We start from the raw sequence: 21,751 nt of genomic DNA on the forward strand, positions 1-21,751 counted from the left end.
TCCAGCTAATCTATTTGCTCCTCTTTTATTTTCTTTTTTCACAGTATGACAGATCTAACCAATAAATGCTTATAGAATACATTTCTCCTACTATACAGAACATTCTTAAATGGCAAAATGATTTAAAAGTGCATGGTACTAGCATTGATAGGGCTTAAGCAGAAAACTGGCTAAGTGAAAAATCTCAGACTGTAGTTGTCAACCAGAACAAAATTGACAGAGCTTTTTCTACAGTTTCCAGAGACTGATTCATAGTCTAGTACAAGGTGTATTTAGTCAAAGATAACTACAATGCTATGATGTTTATGCTGGTTAAATTTTATAAGGGGCATAAAACTGTAAAGTTTGTAGATATGAAAGAGGTGTCAGTGTTATTCACAAGTGAACTCAGCTGCCTTGAGTCAGTGGTTTCACAGGCCTCAAGATATGTTTGAATACAGTCATATGCAGAGAACTCCTGGGAATACCAAAATAGATAAGTTTCTAATCCTTAAAAGGACGTCCCTCCCTCCTTCCTTCCTACTGATCCTGTTCTCAGATTTGCTGGGCAGTTGGTTATGCTGTCCAGAAGCAGTGTCAATGCCTAGAGGCTTCAGCTGAAGTTCATGAGTGCTATGTCCTTGTGAAAATACAGGAACACAAAGCTATAGGAAAAAAGAACTCCTGGCTCTATCTACACTCTGCTTTTCAGGGTCTGAGATTTGCTCTGCCTTTTTAGTCCAGATACCTGATTGGTCTTGCACTCTGTTGCTGGCCAACTCTTCAAGCTGAGCTCTTTCTAACAGTCTAAAACAGGCATTTATCCTGTCTCTTTGAGTTTCATGCTGGGACTTGTCTAGCCACATGCTTCTCCAACCCTGACACCTTCTGGGTAGAGAGTTGTCCTAAAAATCAGAATGATTTTCATTAAAAAATATGTGACTTCAATGTGTGTCCTGTGGTAACACTCTCCCTTAGGGCATGTATTTTGACCTTACAGTTGTAAAACGAAGTAATCATTTAACACTCCTGCTCCTTCTTGTTCTTTGCATCACTTATTTGCATTGTCAAACAGGCAGAAAAAGCAACATACACAACATGTCAAGGTGGGAAAAGTTTCTCAGATGAAGGGAAAATATGCTATTTTACAGAGAGAACAGATGGACAGACAAAATGAGGATAATTCAGCTGCTTCTCTACTTGGACCTAACTTGGACGAGACTTCTATTGTGTGTTCATGGAAGCAGTCTGGACAGTGCCCAGAAGCCCATCAATAGCAAAGTCATATAACTTTCATTTGTCACTGGTGGAACTTTGAACAGATGCAATCACCTTCCCAGTGGTCTTGGGAAGTATTGTAATGCTGTGAAATGCTCTAACTTAGCAACTGGTATTATCTCCTTAAGAATTTATCTGTGGTAAGATCCACAACTGTATTCAATTTAATCAGTGTTCAGTGTAACAGTGTAAAGTTGGAGCCACAAGATTTTATTTATTTCTTAGCTGAGAAATGGAGAAGTTCCATCAGTCTGACTCTGCCTGCTGATCAAGGTGAATATGCATTGTTTTGTGTATAAATAAAACTTTTCTGATTGCATACTGGGATACTTCCAGTGCTTCTGTGCTCTGTGTATCTTTACTCTTGTGACTCATGGGGCAGACTATAATCTATTGTCCCACTTCCTCATGTTTCTTTCACAAGACATTACTGCCAAACAACACTGTCCTATACCCTTAATCTCTTCTGCCACATGATTTCTGGTCATGCCCATATCTCTGCTTTCTGTCTTAACTACTAAGCTGGTACAATTTTCTGAGACGAATGAAGAATGAGATGGTAAATACAGGCAGATGTCTCACCAGGCGGATATATACATAACTTTGTAAAAGGTTGTTTCTAGAATAATTGATACTGCAGACCTGGAGGATGCCAGCTTCAGACCCAGCTGCAGACAGACGACAGAGAGCCTCAGTGGCATTTTTTCTCAGTTTTCTCTCTTTAGCCTGCTCTATTACAGCATTCAGTAGCAGCTACTGGTGTGAAGGGACAAGAAAAGTTGCCAAACCTTTCTGTACAGGACAGAGCAAAGGGGATCACTGCATCCGCTTTAATAGCCCTGATGCCAACAACAGCAATGCTGTGCAGTATATTTGGGAGACAGGCGATGACAAGTTCATTGACAGAAAGTTTCATGCTGGGATTTGGTATTCTTGTGAAGAAATTATAAATGAAGAAGGTGAGTAAAACTATATAAGTTTACTTAAGAAAGTAATCAGAGTCTTCCTACTTATTTGGTGTCACCTTCCTCTTTGCTGCAATATCGTGTATGTATTTTAAAGGAAAAAAGTATCCTTAAAAAGTTGCTGTTCTCTGGGATGGGGGATCTTAGAAGGTACTATCTAGTCAATTCCTAAAATATTCCTAATAAATTCTGCAAAGAACTTTAGAGTGACAGGTTGTAGTGCAGATTAAGATTTTTTTTTTTTTTAATTCATGTAACCAGAGCAGCAAATGAAGTTATTTTAACAGGAAAGTGTTTTATTTTTCTGATGTTTTTAGTCACTTAGGCAAAAATGAACGTATTTGCCTTAAATGATCGCTTACGATCCCCTATGGCAACATAAAAGGCACAATGTGATTTTTTTGTTGTTTTAAAAATAATTTGAGCAATTAAATTTGTGAAATCTAAGTTATACATCTCCAAAAGACATCTTCCAGGTGGTGATTACTATAGATACTGGGGTTGTTTAATTTGTTCATCTGCTATGGCAGTTCTTGTTTTCCAACTTGGTGCAGTTTGTAGCTGAAAAAAAACCCTTGTATTTTCAGAGCAGAGCAGAATTAATTCCAAGAGCTTTGTACACAGCATCTGTGTGGGGGTCAGGAGGTCACATGGGTTTGAAAATCAAAGCTTACAGAAAGAAATTGGAATCAAGCTTAGAAGAAATTTATGTGAGCAGCAGCTGTAAGGAGAACAGGTCTTCCTTCACAGAGATGATGGTATACAGGCTGTCAGTCTTTCAAAGGAATTGATCGTTTTCCCGTTCTGGCTTTCACAGCTACAACCTTTTGGAAATCAATTTATAGCCTTTCTCTAAGTCTTCCAGACTCTGCTTCTGTCTTGAAAAAGTCTGGAAGGATTCTCTAGCTAAGTCCCAGGAGTAGGTTGACGTACCAGGGATTCTGTGTGTACAAACATACATCAGAAATGGTCTATTCTGATCATCTCAGTTTGTGCTTTTAAAAAAGATTTTATGTTTTCTGCTTTCTATTAATCACTTTCTTTAGATCATTACAGAATACAAAATAATCCTGAATTTTGTTTTAAAATACATGTTATTTTTTTTAGGTGAGAAATGTAGAAGCTTCATCAGTCTGACTCCAGCTGCTGATCGAGGTAGATATGCATATTATGTTTGTGTAAATAAAACTTTCCTGATCACATTTACCAGTACAAATATTGTGTATTTTGATATAAAAAATGTTGCTTTAATCCCACAGTTTTTTGTCCGTTATTTAGTTTTTCACTTTCAAAATGAAGTCCACATGACTTTAAATACGACCCTGTGACTTTTGAAAACACTCCATTTGAATACAAATGTTTTTTAAAATTACTTTGAATATAGGTGCTGTAGTCAAGATTTGTAAATTTTTGCCCCCTCTCTCCTCATGCGTCCGTATTCACAGTCAGGAATTTTGTGGCTTGCACCATGTGGCCTGGAGAGGGCAGAGGGACAGGCAGTGTGTGAACAAGGCAGGCAGCATGCTGAGGGGACTTGGGGGAGACATGCTGTGGACAAAACCTATCTTGATGGCAGTCTGAATCCCCTCCCTGTACCTTACACAGAACAGTAAGGAGGAATTTCCACTCTCCTGAAAGCAGAGAGTTGCCCTCTTTCTTTCAAAGAATGCTTCATGTTCCTATAACACATGCCTGCAGATGCTGTTGAGCAACCCCCTCCAACATAAACCCTATCACTGATGTGGTTAGACCAATCAATTTGCAAGTGGCTGATCCAGAAAAAAAAAGTCTTCCTTCTTCCCCAGGGGGTGGAAATTGTATGTCCAGGATACTGGGACTGGATTACTTTGCTGGATACACAATTTCAGCCCCTTGGGGAAGAAGAAAGACTCAGTATCAGAAGCCTAGTCCTCCCCCTCTATTGCAGTTTGTCACTGTGCACAAATAATTCAAGATTTTTATAGTGTGAGAAAAAAATATAAATGAGATGTGGTTCTTAGCCATACAGACATGGTCCTCAGAAAGGTCGGGTGGATTATGGACCCTTCCCTGAGAGCTCCTAATACATGAAAGCACTAGTGGGCATAATGCTGAAACTAACTATGAACAGCATTGGCAAATACCGCAGGTACTTGCAGGTCAGATTAAGATACCTAAGACAGCACCCAGGTACCTGACAACTACACTGAGAAGCTATCCCTGGGTAGTGAAATTCTGTGTGCAGATTTTTTAGGGAGAGTTTGTGTTCTGCACATGCATATGGCTGCTGTGTGCACAAACCTAGGATGCACCTTGTGAATTTACCATTCCTAGGCATCATAGACAGGGATTATCACAGTTGTTCAGTGCATATGTAATGATGGCTCACTTATCAAAAATGTTAAGATGCAAGCTGTCATAGCTGGAGCATTCAATTCTGTTGGGCAATGTTACATATGGAGTTCCTGAACAAAATCAGATTTTTTTACTGAGACAAAGATTTGTTGGAGAAATAAACCTTGCCCAGGAACCTCCACACATACCCTGGCCCAAGAATCTAATGTCTAAATGGCCTTTGAATCAGAGAAGTCCCACAGACACTGTCAAAACCTGCAGTAGGGGTTATTTACCACACAAACATTATTTACTGCCATATGTAGTGTTTAGTAATCAATTACATGTCTTAGCAACATGTCTATTTTTAAGTTATGATTGTTATTATACACCTTCACATGAAATTGCTGTTTGAATCTACAATCTTAGGACACCCTTACTTGTTTTTAATAAGGTTTGGAAATGTTGTTGACCAGTTCTTGCTATGATCTGGACACAAGATGACCTCCTGCTCCTGACTATGGGACATTAGCATGCTAATAGTAAAGCAGCAAACTGAGAAACTTTAATGGGAAAATTAACTTCTCACATAAAAAGTAATTAACAGATATCCAGAAAAGAGATGAATTAGCAGATAACCAGAGAAATGAATTTCAGTGAAACCTGGAGACTGTCTGGGCTCATGAAGGCTTCTCTTTCCAAAAAAATCAAGATTCTGTCTTGTGGAAAATTAAGTCTATGGGGAAGATTTTATTTAATGACTAGAGCCTCACGCCATGTGGCTGTGTGTGTGGCTGTGCAGTTTGTTAGCTGGGTAACATGATGTTCTCTTTTAGTACAATTCTCTCTGGACTAACCAACTGTGATGTCAACGACTAGATAATTGGATAGTAATTCTTTTTATATTAACTTTGTTTCATGGTAATTTTAGGGTCACTACTAAGTGTAAAACCATACTGCCCCAACTTTTACTGTAAGCTTCTTGAGTGTATAGCAGGAATGTGCAAGTGCTCTTCCACTAAATGGCCAAATCAGTAGAGGGAATTACAATTTAGGGTGTCCATTGACCTTGAAGTCTTCCTAGAGATGTTATAACAGCATCCTCACAGCCTTTGAGGCTGAGTAAACATTATAAATGAATAATTAAATGATGAAAATACTAAATGACTGCTTATAATATAAGTGCTATTAATTTGGTTTTCCAGGGGTTTTATGGCTGTCTATTGTAGCAGAGCTTCTGTACATCATTTTGCTTCTGATTGGAGCCATTCTTATGTCAGTACAAATGTGCTACTACAGTACTGTCATTGATGGGCTAAAGATCAACGCCTTTTCTGCGGTAGTCACCGTATTAGCAGGTACAGTTAAGGATCTCAGTTTATTACATCCAGAAAATGCAACACTGATACACTTCCACCTGTAAATTAATAGCAGTGTACAAGTTTCAAAACTACTACAATACCTATAGAGCCACTAACGATATAAGATGCAGAAATATTTTATGGAAAATATTATTTTCAATTAATTAGTTCTTCATATGATGTTTTTATATTTTATATTTATAATTTTCACTATTTTAAACTTCATTATTTTAATTTTATATTTTTTTTACCCTCAGGTTTATTGTCAAAGATAAAAAAGTAACATACTCTTCCAAATAACTTGATTTTGGATTTTTTTGTTTTTCAATGTGCTGAGTATAAAATTAGCAATAGTCAAATTAAAATAGCACTTTTAAAGGCAATAAAATGTAATTGGATAATTGTTGGTTGAGAATTGTCATTTAAATTGTCTTTCATTTTCTGCCTATTACTTCTTAATCCAGTACTATTTAATCATAAGAAGATCCTAGGCAAATTCATTTTGGAAGAAACTTCAGAGGGCCCCTAGTTCAGTCTGAGGAATCTGGTATTAATTCAGTGTTGACTGTGTGTTGAGCAAGAGGAGGTTAGACCAGAGACTTCTGAAGGTGTCTTACAGGCTCAAGTACTCTGTGATTCTGTCTATATTATAGAATTGTTATTAAGGAGTGTTGCAGTAAAACCAGCAATTATGGGTAACACGAACAATGTTTCACAGAGTTTTAGAGCCAGAAGCAATCATATTTTTATTTACTACAATTTCTTGTGGAACACATGCCACTGTGCTTGATATGGTCAGGGTTGTTTAGAATCCAAAGTAATTTATACCTGGTGAAAGCATATCTTTTAGAATGGCAACTAATTGCAAATCAAACACCTGGCAGATGGCAAAGAATTAATCTTAAGATTGTCTTTGTCAAAATTTGGAGCTTTGATCCTGATCTTAACATTTCTGGATTTAGTGTTCCTGCATTTGTGATTGTTATGCCTTTCTTCATCAATTAAATATTTTTTATTATACTTTTTCCTCTTAAATATAGTCACATATTTAATTCATTTGCCAGTCATATTTTTGTTAGCTAAATAAATCAAGATTATTAAATGGCTGACCTTGATAATTGGGAAGAAATAATTTTCTTCCTTTCTGCAGAAGCCTTTGCATAGTTGAAGATGACTATCACATCTCTCCCTCATCTTCTCCAAAAGAAATGATTAAGAAACACGTCATATGACTTCATATGTATTTGTAAGACCTCTGATTACTCTTGCTGCTCTAGTCTTTCTCTAGCCCACTTTTTGCACTATCTTCCTGGAGGGCAGTGCTAAATGTCGACTTTAACAAACACGATTTACATTCCGCATGGTGACTTCTGAAGTACTCTAGTTTTACTTAATTTTATGGAACTATAAAACCTCTAGGGACCCATCACACCACCCTGAGTTAGGCCCAACTCTCCTACACCTTTCCTGGGAGATATTCGTCTAGCCCCATCTTAAAGAAATCCCCAAGCCCAAAAAACCTCCACCAAAACTCATGATCCACTGTCATGTGTATTTCCAAAGAAAGAGTAGTGAGCTTTATTCAACTCTTTAGGAAGTTTTTCCCACTATTAGGAACTTTTCCCTCTCTCCGTAGTCATAAATACTCACTTTTATTTATATTCTTTTGAGTTTTGACATGTACAGTATTAAGGAGGCTTACACAGCAAGCAGCAAGCTTTTCCTGGACGCTCCGTTTACTTCCGCTAGTAAAATTTCTTGAAATCTTAAAAAGTTGAAGAGCATCTGTCTTGGCTGTTAAACTTATGTATAAAGTCTTTGTAGAAACAAACGAAATCTAGTTGCCCTAATCTGTAATGAAGATGCAATTTCTTGTACAAACATGCCCTCAGTTCTAGCAGACAAATGCAAATTAAAATTCAGCTACTGGAAAGAGTAGCTGCATAATTCTAGCTATATTGAAAACACACAATTAAAAAAACCTGTTATGGTATTTAACTATTGAAAAAAACCACATTAAAGCTATTGTTTGATTTCTCAGTTCCCTCAGTCTTTAGATCAGACTGAATAGAAACCTAAAATATATGTTCTAACTTGTGCAGAACATGATGTCTTAAAAGAAGAATCACAGTGTGAAATTTTCTGACCACAGGTAGTAGGTTTAAAATGTCCCACATGCAGCTCTTCACTCTACAGAAATTATTATTCTAATTTGTGATAATTATTATTCTAATTTGTGAGTGTTTTCTCTTACATACATGTGCACTGTTAACTCTACTGCTATGAAATACACATTACTGATATCGCTGTCCTTTTGCCCTCAGTGGCGTTTGATGAAAACGAATAGGCAGGCACACATATATGACTATGCTCACCTTTTATATCTGTATTAGCTGAATTTTCACCATTTCTCAGGCACCAAACTGCCCAGACACCACTGCTGAAATGCTGAGCCCGACTCAGAATTTAATCCTTGTACAAGAGCTAAAAGGAGAGTTCCAACACAGGAGGTCATGTTCACACTGCAGTTATATACATTTCTCGGCAGACTGAAGGATTCAGGACGGGCATTCGTGTAACTCAAAGATGGCTATGACATCTCACCTCTCTGGTGAGAGATTGACAACTGGTCTCAGTTCTCTAATAGCCACACTGACAGTCAAACAACTTTCTCCCATCAGTTTGTTAAGGAAAGTGCTATCAGAGTGCCTGCTAACTACCGAACGCTGTGTGTCACAGCATAAAGCCTCTTGGCTCTGTGCTACGTAAAAGAGCTCCCCTGACTGCCTGTTGATTTTGTCAGGGAAGACCATTTCCCAGTGATTACTGAAGTCAGGTCATTGTCAGCCCCAACTTGTTATGCCCGAAGACACCTGTCCTAGCCTGAGAGACACTGTGTGCTAGCTACCTACTTCTGTAACAATTCATGAAACAGACCTACTTTAGGAACACCTAAGAAATTCGGTCTTGTGAGTTTGGTGTGCGACTGCCTGCTCTGAGAAGCTAATGTGTTTTAGATAGCAGGATAGTTGATACTGCAAGGGTGTTTATAGATTTGTAAATGAATCTGGAAAAAAAAAATAAATATGTTGACAGGGAAGTTCACTACTGGAAGATAAAATTCTAAGGGAGAACAAATACCCTTAGGATTAGGCAGCAGCCTAGTAGAAATGTTGAAAATTAAATGATTAAATATAAGCCCCTCTCATCTAGACTTTCAGTGCTTTATAATGGCCATTAAGTGTTTATTCCTTGTTCATTCACCTACATAACATTGATAAATCTGGCTGCATTTAAAGCACTGAGAAAGGGCATATGACTGCATACCTTCGAAAAATCTTTCCACTGAATGATAGGCAACTGTGGAAAATGTGTCCTGTGCGATGCAGCTGAGCAATTCTTTGTTGTAATGGCTGATCTTTGCTTAGGATTGAATTACTAAGAAGTTTTCAAAGGATGAGAGCCAATCAACTTGTTACCTCTTAGTATCTATGGGCTGCATGTCCCATTGCTCCCATAGATTCCTCTAGCATACAAAGTAGATGTCAAGGGACTGTATTAATGACTATATTGGCAAATACATGACACGTAAATGCACTTAGATTATAATGTCCAATATTTTTGAGTGATTTATAGAATGTAGATACTTCATAAAATATTCTTCAGAAGCTCAAGGGACAACTGCAAAATTTTTGCAAAGAAGAATGTCCTCAATTTACGTTTTCTAATGTTCTTATGATATTATATTTTTTAGGTCTTCTGGGCATGGTTGCTCACATGATGTACACGACTGTATTTCAAATGACTGTAAATCTTGGTCCTGAAGACTGGAGACCTCACACATGGGATTATGGCTGGTCCTATTGGTACCTATTGGTTTATATTTGGTTCTTCCATTACATTTCAGTCACTTCACCCTATGTTCAAGGAATATATACCTAATTTTTAAGGACTGGGTCTTCCTTATTTCACTCCTGGGCATTCAGTTCAGTAACCAGCTGTTTTTCTCCAAATTCAGTTGTCTTAGATTATTCCGTAGAATGTATAAGCTGGTGAGTTTTTCATTTGCCATCCTTTAGACAGTGTGGGGACCTCCAACTGCTCTGCACAAAGCAGAGGTTCTTCTCCATACACATCAGACTCAGATTTAGTACCCTCATCTCCCAGGACAACTGCCTTGCATAAGTTGTTTAAAACACTTCCAGCTTTAGCCAGTTAGGCTGAATTTTTCCTGATCAAATATATGCTTCAGGTTATTGTATCTGGAACATTTCAGACAAGATGGTTCAAATTTTTGAAAACAGGCTTAGGTAAAGCCACATTATTTTGGCCCTGTAAGTAATTGTAACATATCCTCTGAGGAGATCTAGTGAATTTATTAAGAAAGAGGACTGTTCACGGGATTTTTGCTACAGGCATGTGTCTTTGAAAACCCATCAAATGTAATCAATAGTAAGCATTTGCATGTTCAGGTGCTGGAAACTGCTGCTGTTTCCCCAACTGTGACAGAGAAAAAGAATAGGAACAACTGTATTTGGTTAAATAAAAAGTCAATCAGGATTGATATTTTGGGTCAGTACAGCAGAGCTCAGGCTGATTGACTCCTTCGTACATGCTCTGACAGCCAAGATCACAGCTCATTGTCACTCATTCTTGCTCTTTCTACTTTTATTGTACCATTATTGAACAAGAGCTTATAGCTCCATGCAGTCTTTACTATGCAGACATGCTAGGGATTTTTGCAGTGAAATAGGGGTTTATTTTGTCTTTTGTTCTGTTACTTTTCACCTCCCTAATAACTCAAATCTCATTTGAAGGTCACTGTACATTGCTCTGCTTCTTTCCAGGAGTCTGTTTCCCAAGCAACAGTTTGTTTGAAGTTATTGTTACATGTGCATAAATGGAGATGTTTCTCTAGTGCTTTCAGAGCACTGAAGGATGGATCTGTCAGTACTCCCAAACTAGAGATTATCTAGATTATTATCCTGTTTGTCCAGCAGATGCGGTGGCCCAGCACCCATATGTCACCCACTTAGAATCATAGAATCATAAAATCATTAAGGTTGGAAAAGATCTCTAAGACCATTAAGTCCAACTGTCAACCCAACACCACCATGCCTACTAAACCATGTCCTGAAGTGCCATGTCTACATATTTTTTGAACACCTCCAGGGATCATGACTCCACCACCTCTCTGGGCAGCCTGTTCCAATGCCTGACCACTCTTTTGGTGAAGAAATTTTTCCTATTATCCAACCTAAACCTCCTCGATGCAATCTGAGGCCATTTCCTCTTGTTCTATCACTAGTTACTTGGGAGAAGAGCCCAACGTGCACCTCACCACAACTTCCTTTCAGGTAGCTGTAGAGAGGAATAAGATTTCCCCTCAGCCTCCTTTTCTCCAGACTAAACCACTCTAGTTCCCTCAGCCACTCCTCATAAGACGTCGTCTCCAGACCCTTCACCAGCTTCGTTGCCCTTCTCTGGACACACTCCAGCAGCTCAATGTCCTTCTTGTACTGAGGGGCACAAAACCGAACACAGTATTCGAGGTGTGGCCTCACCAGAGCCAAGTACAGGGGCACGATCACTTCCCCAGTCCTGCTGGCCACACTATTCCTGATACAAGCCAGGATGCTATTGGCCTTCTTGGCCACCTGGGCACACTGCTGGCTCATGTTCAGCAGGCTGTCAGCCAGCATCCCTAGGTCTTTTTCTGCTGGGCAACTTTCCAGCCACTCTTCCCCAAGACTGTAGCATTGTCTGGGGTGGTCGAAGTGGAAAGGTTGATCTCCCTTCTGTCAGGAAGAACTGGTCTGAGAAGGTCCAATGCCAAGTATCCAGACAATACACTGGACAGTGTCCAGGGGCTACTTGGATACCCTCAATGGGTATCATAGAAGCTGTGCGGGATCCTCAAATGGCACTTTCTTCCCTCTGTTCAGACTTGGATATGTTTTGCTTCTTTGACTCTCACTGCTTCCATTCATTCATGTTTTTGTTCTTGCAATAGTAATTTTGTGTCCATGGTTTGGGGCTATGATCTCTTCTCTGGGAGCTATTTCCATTTCTTTCAGGAATGGGATTAGGTCTGGTTTTACTCTAAAATCAGTAAGAAGTGTGGTCAGTGGAAAGAGAGGGAGTGTTACTTCCCTTTGTTACTTCCCCTTTCCAATGGGAGAGGGAACAGAAAACTGCAGACTGATACTGAGGAGCTTGTTCCCTCCTTTCCATCCCACTGGGAGGAGAAGAAAAACACCAAAATCACTCTCACTATTGCTGTTGCTGACACAACTCCATTGATGCCACTATCACCACCATCATGTTTGTCACTGATGTCATCACTGCTGACATTACAGCCAGCCTTCTTCTGAGCACCTGGACTAATGACTTTTGTCATGTAGCATGCACTCAGGAACTGAGGATTTCACGGCTGCTCTCTAACAATTCAGTGCAGTCTGGACCACTGAATGCCCCAAGAAATGATTCTACCAACACAAGACTTTCCAAGCCATCAATACTTGCATACAGGAAGACATTGAGGAGGATGGTCTGTGTGATGCCTTTTTTTCTAATCAATTGTATGCCCCATTTTTCTATCAGGATTCACTTTCTTCTTTCCTTTTCTCAGCCTACTCACTCTGGTATCCCTGAACATCTCTTCAATAAATCCCTCCATATTTCTCTTTTCTCTTATCCAACAGCTTTTCTGGAAGTTGAAAGATGTTTCTATTATTGGTGAATCTCTCAGTCTCCTTGTGTTTCTCAGATTGAGGCATCCTTGCATAAAGAGACAACATTTTCTCTCTAAAGACCTGCCTTGTGCTAAATTCCCATTGCACATGTCATATGGGATACTCCATGCAGTAAAAGGACAACCCATAATCCAGTTGAGCTCCTATTGGCATTTCTCTTATGCTGATGAATGACTGATTGCTTTAGTTTGCTTCCTTGTTGAGTTGACCTGTTTGATTTCTCCTTTTGTCATTTGTCTCTGCACAGAATTCAAATTGAATGCTCTCCTTTTTGAAGCTGAATTTCCACTGCAGACAAACTGCCCTTTATTCTCTGACTCTCAGCGACAAGACTTTGCTCACTTCCTTCCTCAGTTCTCTCTAGTCAGATAGGGGACTCCCCATTTTTTCCAAATTGTTATGGAAAAGCAAAATTTCTGGCAAAAACTTTGAAGAATCACACTGATATCCTTCTTGTCTTGTCAAAGGAAACCATTTATTTCTATCTTTTGTTTTTTTCTTTTATAACACAGTATTGGTCTACAAAAGACTCTGCTCATAAGAGATTAATTTCTTTCAGTATTTACTAAGAGACCTTTATAGAAGCTTTCTTGACATCAGTTTTATGTCCTTATCATTGATGCCTTCAAAGGGCTTCAACAGATGGGTTAGGAAAAGCACCTTCAACAAAAGCTGTACTTCGTAATATCAGTTCTATCAGTTTGTCTACTAATGCTACTGTGCTTCAGTTATTCAGCCAAAAATGCTTACTACATGAGTCAGGACTACTGCAGATCTGCCACTTTTATCTCATTCCAGAGTCTGAATCTTCAATTCTTCTCTATCATGGTTGGCTTAATCCACAGGTTCCATACCACTATAGGTAGGCCTGCTATCCCATTCTTGCTCCATTCACATGGGGAGGTAAATTTATCTGCTTCTGCTGATTTTCCCCTATTCTTGCTGTTTCCTTATTATAAGAGTTTCTTATAATAAACTTCACATCTACATGTCATACTCCACCACCCTCAAATTCTGTCAACACATCTGGTTGTCTGATCACCCTGGAAAACAATCCTGGCTAATAATAATACTGGAGAAAAAAGAAAAAGAAAGAATTATTTAAAAACCTAGATTAGTTTGTTGAACTACAGTACAGATGTGGGAACAAACAGCTCTGAGGAAGAGTAGAGATAAGCAGGAGTTTCTTAAACTGATTTCTCCACCAAAGCATATGTTTTGTTAGATAATCGTGACCTTGCCATGTTAAGAAAGGCTGTGATGAGTAAGTTTGTCCACTGTGAACTCCAATTCATTCCACTGTGGCCATATTTTTACATGCTACTTTTACACCTCCAGCATGCATTGCCCACTCAGTAGTCTGGAAGTTTCACACATTTCTAGCAAATTGTACCTCAACATAATTTTTTAGTTCTGTCTTCTTATGGTTTTACTTTTAACATTTCAGAGTCGATGCCCTTTTCTCTCTGTTTAGTCATGACCTCTATTTTCTCAGGAATGCATTTCAATGCTCTAAGCTTGCTTTAGTCAGCTATTTAATTATGCCTTCTTTTTTCTTTTTAACCCTTTCGAATAACTGGCACACATTTTTTCTGTGTCACATGTGAGATTTGTAGTCTCAATAACTGCATGTTTTAATTTTTTATGCATCCTCTTTTTTTTATAGTTGCTCTTTCTGATATTAAGCTCTAAGTTGAGTAAACAGAGAAATTGGTGATAGGGTTTTATTAAACAGGAATGTCAAATGTGAATATTATAACAACTATGTAGAGGTCAACTACATAAGTCAGGTATGTGGACAGTCATTAAAAAAGAAGTTTTCTTCCTCCCCCACCATGGTCCTCTTTCCCTAATACACAATCACATGTATGCAGTATTTTCAAAAATAAAATCAAAGGACTTGGATATGAAAATGTTCTGCTAATTTCTGATAAACTTTTTTGTTTATAGCCTCGCATGGGCTTCCTTCGCTTGCTGTATGGCTGCAGCTGTCACCACTATTAACAAATATACAAAAACTATTTTGGAATTCAAGCACAAAAGAAAAATGCTGGAAAGGAATTTAAAGATTAAATACAAGTTTCCTGATCATACAGCTCCAGAGAAAGCTTGCAATGTGTATGTGAACTCTTTTCACAACAGTACAGAGGACCCTGCACACCCAATAAAAGGCATGCGTCACTTGGCCACTATTTCAGTTCTGTAAATTTGAACCGTATCTCAAGACATTCTGTAAATGATAATACTAGATCAGAATGAAACAGTATTAATTAATAAAAATGTACATTTGTGTAGCATTAGTTATTTTTCTTAATAAAGAAATGATATTTCCATGGATGTTTCCAGGAAGTCTTAGTATTGGAAAAGTAGATTCAGGTGTCTCAGTTCAGAAAAAGTGACACAGGTCTTCCACTGCTCTGATTTCTAATCAGTCTCTAATGCTAATATAAAGTATGTGAGTTTGTTAGAATTTCAGAGCATTATGGATGGTTAATAGAGGGAAGATGCTTTCAATGTAAATACTGTCATTTAAAATGGCTAGGAAGGCAAACAGAAATCTGGAAGATACATGGTTGTAGACAGAACACAACTTATGAAATTCTCTAGATATCATTCTGAAAACAGTATCAGAAAGAATCAAAATTTGACTTTTTATTATTATACATGAAGAATCACCTACAATCACATTAAAGATGGGAAAGCAGAAATTATTATGATTCTCATAGATCAGGAATACACAGCACTTCACTCTGAAGAACAAGGTGGAACATCCCCATGGAACTGAGCCATGTGTGCCTACTCTGTTGGACACCAGTTTTTCTTCACTGTTGTATGAATTCTCCTGCTAACGAGCCAGCTAGGAAATGCACTTGGGAACACTGGGTGGCAGAGGCCATACAGAGTATACTGAGCAGCTCAGCATACTGAGCAGCTCAGTATACTAAAGCTCTGAGCTTTAGAAAAATCACTATACATTTTTTTCAGGCAAAAAAAATCCTAAAATGAATATAGTCTGAACTTATTATGCTAGCAGGATCCATAGCAGGCCAGTGATAAGGTGGGGCTGATAATAGAGTAGCACAGTTAAAAACAATTAGTTCAGAAGGAAACCATGGGTCATTAGAGGCAAGAGAGGAAAATCGAGAGAAATGAGGTGAGATAGCAAAGCAACACACAAGCCAGTCTCCTCAGAAGGCAAGTGGTGTGTGTTAGGAAGCCCATCAAGGGACGGCAGGCACCTGTGCCCAGGATCAATCTGCTATGTAACTGGCCCTTGGGAATGCTGTGTGACCTCAGGACAGGCAAGTTTTGGGCAGGATGCAAGCAGGGACTTCAGACACTTCTTGGGCTATTGCTGGCTTCTGGCGCTTGAAGTTTGTGCAACAGTTCTGGGCTGTGTTTCTAGTTCTTCTGGGATCAAGTTCAAGGCTTCTAAGATCCAGGTTGCAGATGGGAAAAGCTGACTCCTGATCAGGGAGTTTCAAGCATTCATGCAACTAGTGCTAGGGAGAAAGCTATATGACTGCTGGACTCCAAGCCTTGGGCCCAGAGCATTGCTCTTCAAAGCAGCAGAAACTCTGCTGAAGGCAGTGTGTGAGCACTCAGCATTGGTGGTAATATGTAAGTGGGCATTGCCCCCAGCTCCAACTGGAGCAACTGTCTCAGGCACAGCATAGGTCTTGGCTCAGACTGGGCTCCCGAGGAAGGATGCAACTCTCTGGGTCTGGGGCTGCAGGGAGTGACTGCTGAAGCTGGAGCAGGTGAAGGCAGCATCCTTACCTGTAGAAGATATGCTGTGACTGAGAAGCTGTACTGAATTTAAGGAGCTGTGGGAGGAGGAGAGAAGGCTGCCTAGCACAATGGATGATGAAAAAGATTGACAAGATCTTCACAGAGACGCTGCAAAGATGAGAGCCTGAACTATAATGCACAGAAGGAAGAGCAGCAGAGGCTGTGCTCACTGGAGACTCCCAGGATCAGGAACGCTGGTATTTGTGGCCTCTGGCAAGAGGAGGACAACTCTTTCTCCATTGGCAGATCTGCAACTGCAGAATAGTTTTGGTCTCTGGCAGCAGGCAAGAGGCTGCAGGCTCTGGGGAGCATTCAGACTCAGCTGAGCCTGAAACAGACCACAGAACTAGGGGAGCATGGCAAGTGACAGTAGTGAGAGACTATGTCCTTCAGGGGATGGAGGTCACTATCTGGTGACCTGACTTGCTATCCAGGGATGTTTTCAGTGTTTCAGGGAGACTGCTGAAGCCTGTCCAGCTCTCAGACTGATTCCATGCTGATTATCCATGTGGACACCAACGATATTATCAGGGAGACCTTGAGCATGTCAAGAGCAACTATATGAGTCTGGAGTGTGAAGGTGTAGGACATGAGGGCCCAGGTGGCATTCTCTTTGTCCTGCAATGACAAGGCTTGGGAGTAGGGCCTGGATCCTGTGGGTAAACACTTGATTGTGCTGGTCCTGGTGACAGGATTTTGGCTTTAACAACCGTATGTCTCTCTCAGAGGATGAGAAACTGCTTGGAAAAAAGCATCTTTGTGATCAGGCTGACCAACTTGTTGAGAAATACTTTAGGAATAATGGAGGAGGGAGATTTTGTCATGAGGTAGAAGTCAACAGTGATGGAAAGCAAAGATGCAAGGTGATAGGAAAAAATGAGACCTGAGGAATGATAAAACAGGGTAAAGAAAAACCCACCTCAAGTGTATGTACGCAAATGCAAACAAGTGGAAGGAATTATATCTCCACATGCAGTCGACAAGCTGCAATATCATTGGAATAAGAGATGTGGTTGCATAACTGGGCCGCTGTGATTGCTGAAGATTAACTCTTTGAAGAAGGACTTGAGGATCTTGTTGAACTGAGACCACATCAAGTTGAAAAAGTGCACGGCAGAAAGGAAGCCATCCATATATTAACAGGAACATACCCAGTAGATCCAGGGAAGTGATTATTCCTCTCCATCTAGCATTCATTAGATGACATATAGAATACTATGCCCAGTTTTGGGCTCCACAACACAAGAAACACAGGAACAAAGTGGAGTAAGAATGTGGCCGCCAAGATGGTGAAGGGGCTGGAGCACATATGATATGAGAAGAGACTGAGGCTTTTTCTGCCTGCAAAGGAGACTTCAGGGGGACCTGAAGCCCTCTAATATCTATAATGTCTAGCAGTCTTCCAGTTTGTACAAGAAGGTTATTTATTATATGGAGCCAGACTTTTCACACTGGTGCATGGTAGGAGAATGAGAGACATTGGGCATAGGTTCAGGTAAGAGAGGCTTGGACTGGATATAAAGGGAAACTTTCCCATCATGAGGACTATCAAGCAGTGAAACAGGCTGCCTAGAAGAGGCTGTGCAGTCTTCCTACTTGGAGATTTTCAAGACCTGACTAGGTAAAGCTCTGAGCAACCTGGTCATACCTCATAGCTGATAGGAGCGTGGACCAAAGACCTCCTGAGGTACCTTGACCACCTGAATTATCCTACGGTCCTTCCCCTGCTGTCTCCTCAAAATTGAATCTAATATTTGGAAATATTTGGAACCTTTTTTTCCTGTTCTTTTTAGTACTGATTGCTTCTTTCTGTATATTTCAAATACTAAATGAACCTTTATTTTCAAGGTTCAAATTTTACCCCTCTACCTAATACAAAAATTCCTTCTCATCAGCCTGTATGTTCCTACAATCAACTCTTGGCTTCTGTCCTATACAGCATCTGACTGTGTACAATGCTTCACGGTTTTTATGTCCTGTGGTGCTAAGTTATATGTAGTCTGCTAGTTTTATAATTGATTGATTTATGGTCATTGTGCACCATCACTTCATTCACACGAACTTTAGAAAGAACAATTGCCATAGTTTTCTAATTATTAATTTAGCATTTAACCTATTCCCAGCTTCTCAACACTGATGAACACCTTAAAAACAATGAATGTAAAGTGGTATCTTTGAATAGTGACTGGGGTAGACTGTGTCCTGCCAGCTGACACCTTATTGCATAGAGCACTGTGGGACTCACTAAAGGATGTCAATCAGGTATTTATACCCAAAGTCATCTCCTGGTACCTTCAGCAGGGTTTGTTTGATTATATATTTAATTCTGCCTAACTTGTCTGCAGTTTCATTAACTTTCAGCGTTTTCAGCATTTGGTATTCATCCAAATTTTCCCATCCAGTGGGAAAACGGACAGAATTACATTCTCTGGCTGGAGGAATATCAAAATTATCTTAGCTGAGACCAACTGCAAGACTCATCTATACCTAGGTGACTCACACAGATTTATAGGGTAATTTAAGTTAGAAGGTACCTCTGGAGGTTTCTGGTGCAACCTCCCCACTCAAAGACAGACCAGTTAGATGATGTTGCTCAGAAACTTAAGCAGTTGAGTTTTGAGTATATTCAAGAAGTGAGATTTCCTGACCTCATTGGCAACCTGTCCCAATGCTTGACTACTGTAATTGTGGGAAAAAATAGTTCCTAATATCTAATCTGAAATCTATGTGTTTCAATTTGTCTCCATTACCTTTGTTTCTTCCGCTGTGCACATCTGAGAAGAGTCTGGCTCCATCTTCTCTACACCATCCCACTAGACAGCTGTAGACAGCAATAAGCATCTTTAGAAAAGTCTGTCTTTATTCATTACAACATACCCAGTATTCTGAAACTGTCACCTTCATTTCTGCAGATGAAAAAATGCAGTTGCTAGAGCGTTTGTTATCCACTCTAGTAGAAGGACTCTCAATGTCTTGACCAGAACACAAGATCTTGATTCCTTCCACTTGTTTCAGATATTTGTGATAGAGATGTTTCTAACATCTTCACTGGTAGAGGAATTATTCCTGATTCCATCTTTCTACTTTTTTTCTTTTATAATAACTGTGGTCTCTTTACAATAGATTTTTACCTGTCCTGTGTTGTTCCTGGATGTCACTGATGAATTTCCACCTCATCCAGGAACATACTTGGTTGGTGCCTACAAAATTTTTAAAAGATCTAATTTAAGTACCTCAATTTTTTTCTTAGCCTGTAGTTTATAAACACAGACTAGTAGTCTCCACCATATGCTCCTTCCTCAGGATTGTTTCTCACAGTGGTTTGCACTCATATAAAGTGCTGTATGTGGACAAGAGCCTTTAAATAATTGTGCAATAGGACCCCCATCTTGTTCAATTCTTACTCTCAGACGGTCTGGTATTCTCACGTGTTAACCATTCAAGAAGGTACATGTCTTCTGCTGGACGTCTGGTAAACAAATTCACCTGATGAAATGCATGAAAGACTTCTTGTTGCTATTTGCCACCCATGATTTCACATTCTGGCCCTTTTGACTCCCAGTTTGTAGACATTGCTAATTCTGGGGTAAGGACTTACCACATTATTTGAAATCAGGTTTAAAAAAAACCCAAAAAACAACTGTGTCGTCCCCCCCGCCCCCCCCAACCAAAACAACCACCACCACCACAACAAAAAAAGCAAGCAAGCAACCAACCAACCAAAAAAAAAAAAAGCACTTATCAAATACTGTGGAATTTTTATTGCAGTTCATTTGACCCAATCTATCTTGATGAATGTGGCATGTCAGCAAACTTCAGATGCCTGTGGCACAGATATACTGATCTACAGTTGTGCTGGTTACCTAAAGTCTAGCAAAAATTAATGAGAGAAACAGGCACTTCTATGATGCATTTCATGTTATCCTAAGCAGTATGTCAGATAAATCACTGGTTACAGCACCTGTGTCTTTCCACTGCTTAAGAAGGGGATGTGGGAGGTTAGCTCTTGGTAGGATATACCTAGGACAGATGTCTAAAATTAGACGAGAGTGTCCTCACTTCTAAGACTTTCATTTCCTAGCATTCTTTTAAATTCTTCCTTTCTTCAAGGGCCCTTTTGTTCAGCAATGACAAATTTATTGACCAATACCAAGAAATAGTTGATTTCAGCAGAAAAACATGTAAATTATAGAACAGTGCAAGCACAGCTCTCATTAAAAGAAAATTATGTGTCCCTTAGGCATGTGGGAAGCTTAAAAAAAGAAAAAAAAAAAGAAAAAAAAAAAAGAAATAAAAGGGAGCTGTAGTTGAATATCTTTCTCCTATGACTTCTACAACTAAATATGCAGACCTAGTTTTGTCCACCTTTATAAAAGTGATTCAAGTAATTAAGTACTTAAAGAATCTACATAGATGAAAATATGGCTGGGTGAGACTCACGGAAAGTATCTCTTAATGAACTCATCTCATAATATTTCTTTTATTATCATAATATTTTTATATGCAACAAATATCCAAAGGTATTGAGACAGTGAGGCAGAGATGGAGAAATGAAATAGAAAACTTCAGAATAAATAATAGATTTCCCCAGAGGAAAAAGTATTACTTCAGAAATACCATTGGAGAAACCTTGCTCTCAATATGAGAAAAAAATCACAAAATTATAGAAAAGTGTGACCCATTTAAAAGGTCATCTAATCCTTCTTTTCCTCTAGGCAGGATAAACTAAAGCTACATTGCTTTTTTACAGATGTCTCATTAATCTCTTCTTTAAAGCTTCCAAAGACAGACATTCTAAAATTTCTGTGGCGATTTATCCTTCATTCTTAACTATTCTTAGCAGAAAATTCTTTCCCTGTAAATCTCCCTTGCTGTAATTTTAGCGCATTGTCCTACTACAGCAGAAATGGAGAAGAGTTTAGTTCTATCCTCTTGGCAGCACGTTTTAGGTATTTGAAAATTGTTTAGATATAACTTTCTTCTACTTTCTAGATTAAAATATATCTGTTCTTTAAAAATTTCTTGCTAGATCACAGGTGCTATTTTACCTTTGTCATTCTCACTGTTTTTCACTGTGGTTTCTAGAACTGTTCCACATTTTTGAAGTGAAATATTCAAAAATAATGAAGAATTTCTGCTGATATCTAGAAAGTGCAAAATGGAGCAGAAGGATTATTCCACTTATTTTAACATGCAACCCACTTGTTTTTACCCCAAAGCAAGACAATGTTGATCCACGTTTAGCTGTGATGTCCTATGATTCTCTGATACTTTTCTGATGAAATTACCCATTAGTCTGTATCTTCAT

At 39.1% G+C, this 21,751-nt stretch overlaps 1 protein-coding gene across 1 annotated transcript; it reads left to right on the top strand.

Annotated features, from left to right (window-relative positions):
* Positions 1-1,900: 1,900 nt before the first annotated feature.
* On the top strand, positions 1,901-14,888 carry GSG1L2 (GSG1 like 2). Its single transcript, XM_010306445.2, has 5 exons — positions 1,901-2,216; positions 3,330-3,377; positions 5,741-5,893; positions 9,651-9,762; positions 14,602-14,888. The coding sequence occupies exons 1-5, from the start codon at positions 1,907-1,909 to the stop codon at positions 14,855-14,857; spliced, it is 879 nt and encodes a 292-aa protein (XP_010304747.1). The 5' UTR covers positions 1,901-1,906; the 3' UTR covers positions 14,858-14,888.
* The last annotated feature ends 6,863 nt before the right edge of the window (positions 14,889-21,751 follow it).

The sequence above is a fragment of the Balearica regulorum genome, chromosome 18 (assembly GCF_011004875.1).
Source record: "Balearica regulorum gibbericeps isolate bBalReg1 chromosome 18, bBalReg1.pri, whole genome shotgun sequence".
In the NCBI taxonomy this organism is placed as follows: Eukaryota; Metazoa; Chordata; class Aves; order Gruiformes; family Gruidae; genus Balearica; species Balearica regulorum.